This window comes from Pteropus alecto, unplaced genomic scaffold (assembly GCF_000325575.1).
Source record: "Pteropus alecto unplaced genomic scaffold, ASM32557v1 scaffold53, whole genome shotgun sequence".
In the NCBI taxonomy this organism is placed as follows: Eukaryota; Metazoa; Chordata; class Mammalia; order Chiroptera; family Pteropodidae; genus Pteropus; species Pteropus alecto.
The window spans coordinates 942015-947138 of NW_006434366.1; the positions used below are offsets into that span (position 1 = coordinate 942015).

Genomic DNA, 5124 nt, shown 5'->3' on the forward strand with positions numbered 1-5124 from the left:
ACCGCGTGACGGCTGAGAGGAACCTATTTGACCGTGTGGTCACCCTGCGGCTGCCTGGTGAGGACTTAGGGGCCCCGCATTCACCATGCCACAGGCTTTGGTTCCTGTGCCAGGAGCAGTGATGCCTGATTCTCCATCCTGCACTATGATAGCTGGGCTTGGCACCCCCATCTTTAGTGTGCCCCTCTGTAGGGAGGACAATAGGATGGGTGGATGGCATCAGCCAGGAGCTCCTGGGCAGCTCATCCCCTTCTTCCCTCCCATAGGCCTGGAGAGCGTGGACCACTACCCTATTCTGGTGGCAGTGACAGGCATCCTGGTACAGCTCCTGGTGCATGGCCCAGCCTCAGGGTGAGTGAGAGGGACTGTGGGCCCCGGTGGGAGCTGAGCATGTTTGATGTGGAGAGGGCCACGCCGGGCCTCCCTGCGGTTCAGTTTCCACATCTCTGACATGGACCTCAGGATCAGGCTTTGAGGCAGAGGGCAGGCGGTGAGGTCTGCACTAAACAGGTGGCAGTAACAGCGGCTCTGAGTAGGGGAATCCGAGACTCCAGCAGAACAGGTACCTCAGAGCCTTAGGCGGGGACAGGGTGCCATCCTGCGATGTCCAGGACAGCACTGCTGGGATCAAGAGCTGAGCACACACACTGCTGCCTGTGTCTGCAAAGGCTCCAGCAATGAGCATGTCCTACCTTTATTGAGAAACTCCATGACAACTGGATCCCAGACACTCGTGAGAGTGCCAGCTCAGCCCCCACACAGGAGTGGTTCCCAGCCCCCCTTCCCTGCCTCCCTGCAGTGGGACGGGGGAAACCGATCTGAAGCCAGGGCACTGCCATTAGGCAGAGACCAGTGCCAACCCTTAAGAGGCTTCTATCCTCAAGGGACAGTGAGTCTCAGCTTCGCCCTTCCATCACGGCCATGCTCAGCAGGCTCTTTACTGCTGAAAAGCTGGGAGCACAGGGCCATGGCGCCCTTCCTACTCTCCCAGGAGCCCATGGGAGAGGCGCGCTGCCCTCAGAGTACCCTGCAGATGCTCCAGCCACAGAAGGAGCAGGGCTGTTCTGGCAAGGGCCCAGGCCAGGCCACCTGCAGGTCTTTTAAGGAGCCTCGTCTGCCTCATACCTGCCCACCAGACTCTGAATGGAGTCGTGAAGCTGAAGTAGACTGGAAGTAGGGTAGACGCTGGTGCGTGGAGAGTCCCAGTTCATCAGAGAAGGGCTTGTTTCCGCCTTCCCCCTGGGGGCGGGGCCAGGTCTTCCTTCGGAGCCCTCCCCCTTCCTATCCCCTTGGGAAGAGGAAGGAGGTTACGCTTCGATTCCTCACCAGCACTCCTTCATAGCTGCCTTGGCCCCTCGGGGTGGACCTGGACTGTAATGCAAGGGCTCTTCCTGATAGGCCTCGGTTCCAATCCTCACGCGACATTTGGGCACCAAGCGGTCCCAAGGAAAGGGAGCACAGGCAGGCCCTGTGCTGAGGCAGAGGTCAGGGACCCCAATTCTACCAGTGAATGAGGCCACTGTGGGGTAAGTGGAGCCCCACACAGGAGGCTGGAGGACCAAGCCCAGTGCTTCCTACCAGCACCTGGCAGTACTCTGCGTGACAGCAGGGAGCAGGGCAAGCAGCAGGCAGGCGGTGGGGGCCCTGGGCAGCCTAGGTCATCACCAGCCCCTCAGAGCCCGTGGAGCTAGAGGACTCGGAGCCGGCCTTGAACCGCAGGCTCACAGGGTTGTAGAGATCAAAGTCCTCAGCTACTGCCAGCTGCACACGACCGTTGAGGCTCCTCCTGCCGGGTTCCAGAAAGACCACATGCTTGTGGACACTGGCCTTGCGGCTGGGCACATCGGGTGGTGTGGTGCTGAGCATGGAGGACTGTGCGCTCAGCTCCTGGAGTGGGCTGGGTGCTCGGGGCCAGCGGCAGCAGCGGCAGCAGCGGCAGGTGCGCTGGTAGCAGCGGCGGCAGCCAGGACAGGGCGGTGCGAACAAGTAGAGCAGCACCAGCACCAGGCCCACGGCGCAGCCCAGCAGCGTGGTGTAGCCGGTGTTGAACGCCTCAGGCTCAGGGTGTGTGAAGTGCACACTCACGTTGTACTCGTGAGTCTGGCTGTGACGTAGGCGGGGCCCAGTGGCCAGGCACACAAAGACACCCTCATGCCATGGCTGCACGTTGCGGATGACCAAGCTGCCATCAGCCAGCACTGCGATGCTGCCATTGCGGGATCCTGGCGCCACCAGCAGCTCATGCTGCGGGGAGACCCAGGCAACGTGAGCTGCCGGGGCGCTGGTGTTGCATTGTAGCCTCAGGGACCGACCCACCTGCACTTGCAGCTGCTCTTCAGGCCGCTCTAGGCCCCGAGCCAGGGCAGCCGAGCAGTTCTCAAAAACTCGGCTGTGCTCAAAGAAGCGCACGCGGGACGTGGGTACTTTGAAAGCCAGACACATGTACTCACGGGCAAAGTCACTCACAGCGCTTAGTCCCCGCTGGTGCCAGCGCTGCAGCAGGTGGTAGAGGTGGCAGTCACAGGGCAACGGATTGTTGTGCAAGTAAAGGCCGTTCTTGAGAAAGGCGGGCAGCGAAGCCAGGTCAGGTACCCAGATACGTCCCAGGCGGTTGGAGGAGAGATCCAGGGTGCGGAGGTGGGTCACGCCCAGCCCGTGCAGGTGGTCGAAAGAGAAAGACGTGAGTTCGTTGCAGCCCAGGTAGAGCCAGCGGAGCGCGCCCAGGCCCTGGAAGGCATGCTGGTCCAAGTGCGCCAGGCGGTTATTGAACAGCAGCAGCATCTCGAGCGCCTCCAGCCCGGCGAGGTCGTGGCGGCCAAGCGCACGCAGCGCGTTCGATGATAAATCGAGCAGCCGCAGGCCGCTGGCATTGGTGAAGACTCCGCGACCCAGCGCCTCCAGCTCGTTGTGACCTAGGCGCAGGGCGCGCAGCTGGGAGAGGGGCGTTAGCCACCCGGGGCGCAGGCGCTGGAGCGCGTTGTGGCTCAGATCGAGGTCTGCCGCAGAGAAAGGTAACGCGGCTGGCACGTCCTGCAGCCCAAGGCCTGCGCAGCTCAGGAGGTCGGCAGCGCAGACGCATTTGTAGGGGCAGTTACGCGGCGCGGTGGGCAGGAAGTCCTCGGAGTCCAGGGTGCCTAATCCGACTCGCAGCGTGCACAGCAGTGCGCCCAGTAGTACTAGCCAGGACATGGCGGCAACGACCCAGGGTGAGACCGGGCAGTTCTGCGCGGGGCACTGCTCCGGGACTCACCCCCTTCTGCTCTGGCTTGACTTGCTGCTAGCCGCTCCCACTTCTCGGTTGCAGGTTGTGAGTTGGGGCCGCTCTCCACTCAGCACTACCTTCTCAGGCTTTCTTAGCTCTCCGAGTGTTTTCTTGGTCACTCAGTTAAATACTCTTGGGGAGGTGATTACCCAGGGGCGGAGCCTTGGGCTCCTATTGGCTCCTGTTGGAGGGGGCGGAGCAGCCGCGACTTCGGCCATCGAGGGCCCCACGTGGCCGCCAGAGGGAGCGCGAGTCCGGCCCCAATGCCCAGCCCTGCACTTGGCTTTCTGCGGCAGAGGAAGCCTGAGGAATACGCCTTTAAGCTCCTAATTACGTATTTTCTTTGAAGAGTTAATGTATAATAAGGGGCAGGTGAACTTTCACTGTCTCCTGATAGCTCCTCTGAGCTTTCTTAACCTGGTACCCGGGCTGTGTGGGTCATTCACTGGGATCTAGAACTTTTTGGAGGGGTGGGGAGAAACAGGGATGTGGGTGGGCTGAAGGAGGCAACGACGCAAGTGGGCTGGATTGTCGCACCGCCTCCACCCCTCTGACAGAAGAGTTTCAGACAGTCCCCAGCCTCTTTGACTACTCTCATACCCTCTCCCACCTAGGACAGAGAGAGCCACGTCGGTGCTCCTGGCTGATCCCTGCTTCCAGCTGCGCTCTATATGCTATCTTCTGGGGCAGCCAGAGCCCCCCGCTTCTGGCACTGCCTTGCCTGCCCCCGATCAGAAGCGCTTCTCCTTACAGAGCTGTGAGTGGACCAGGGAGGGTCAAGGAACGGGGATTTGGGGGGCCGGGCCAGGTCAGGAGTCTGAAGAGCAAATCTCCAGATTAGGGGTACTCAAGAGGCACTGGCTTCCAGGGCTACGTTTGACCTAACACCTCCTACTACCTCCCCGCCCCCAGACACAGATTACATCAGTGTTGAGGAACTGGCTCAGGTGGAACAGATGCTGGCACACCTGACCTCTGCATCTGCCCAAGCAGCAGCTGCCTCCCTGGTGAGTGGCACCGCAGCACACAGGTCCACCCCTATCTGAATGCACGTTGGCACAACTGTGTGTATACTATATAGGCATAGTGTATACCCACTTGTCTGGTCATCCAACCCCAGCCCACCCTCATTCTGCTCCCTGCAGCCCACCAGTGAGGAGGACCTCTGCCCCATCTGCTATGCTCACCCCATCTCTGCCGTGTTCCAGCCCTGTGGCCACAAGTCTTGCAAGTAAGTGGGCCACATGGGCACAGGAGGCTGGAGGGGGACAGGGGTGGGGGGAGCAGCAGGGATATACAGGCCACCCCCACCCCCTCCCGTTGTAGAGCCTGCATCAACCAGCATCTGATGAACAACAAGGATTGTTTCTTCTGCAAAGCCACCATCGTGTCTGTAGAGGACTGGGAAAAGGCAGCTAATTCAAGTGCCACTTCCTCGGCAGCCTAGGCATGCTTAGCCCACACAGCAAGAGCCTACCCCCTTGAACCTAGACCCAGGCTGGGCCCTATTTATGAGCTAGCTCCCCTTGCCTTGCCCCCATGCCCCTCTGCCACATCCAGCCTCCTTGCCTGTGTGTAACCTCATTGGTGGGAGCCCAGCCAAGCCCTAATTGTGCCTGAGCTTGACTTTCAGTCAGGGCCACAGTGAGCATTAAATTATTATTCCATACAGCCCTGGCCTGGCCCTTCTTCAGGGAGTAGGCTGTGTGGGGTATGCCTGGCAAGGGTCCTGCCAGATTATGTCCACAGGAGAAGGCAAGTGTCCAACAGCTTCATCCTCATCCAAGCCTCCCCAGACAAATGGCAGTGAATCCAGGGCCTCCTGACGTGTCAAGCAGGTATTCCCCTTGCCAGTGGGAAAA

The 5124-nt window shown here is 60.4% G+C and overlaps 2 protein-coding genes across 2 annotated transcripts in view; one reads left to right on the forward strand and one right to left on the reverse strand.

The window, feature by feature from the left end:
* The window catches only part of RNF123 (ring finger protein 123), a 27361-nt gene extending 22428 nt beyond the window's left edge, over window positions 1-4933 (forward strand). The window contains exons 34-39 of the mRNA XM_006909103.3: window positions 1-57; window positions 267-351; window positions 3877-4019; window positions 4175-4269; window positions 4408-4493; window positions 4589-4933. The exon at window positions 1-57 is cut by the window's left edge and continues 17 nt beyond it. Of these exons, the coding sequence (XP_006909165.1) occupies window positions 1-57; window positions 267-351; window positions 3877-4019; window positions 4175-4269; window positions 4408-4493; window positions 4589-4709 (587 nt within the window). The 3' untranslated portion in view covers window positions 4710-4933. The remainder of the gene's footprint in view (window positions 58-266; window positions 352-3876; window positions 4020-4174; window positions 4270-4407; window positions 4494-4588) is intronic.
* Window positions 658-3882, reverse strand: AMIGO3 (adhesion molecule with Ig like domain 3). The gene has a single exon (XM_006909102.2). The coding sequence runs from the start codon at window positions 3187-3189 to the stop codon at window positions 1654-1656; it is 1536 nt and encodes a 511-aa protein (XP_006909164.1). The 5' UTR covers window positions 3190-3882; the 3' UTR covers window positions 658-1653.
* Window positions 4934-5124: the final 191 nt, after the last annotated feature.

Bases quoted from the DNA above. Each gene is read 5' to 3' on its own strand.
- AMIGO3 (XM_006909102.2), bottom strand. From the start codon at position 3,189: ATGTCCTGGCTAGTACTACTGGGCGCACTGCTGTGCACGCTGCGAGTC.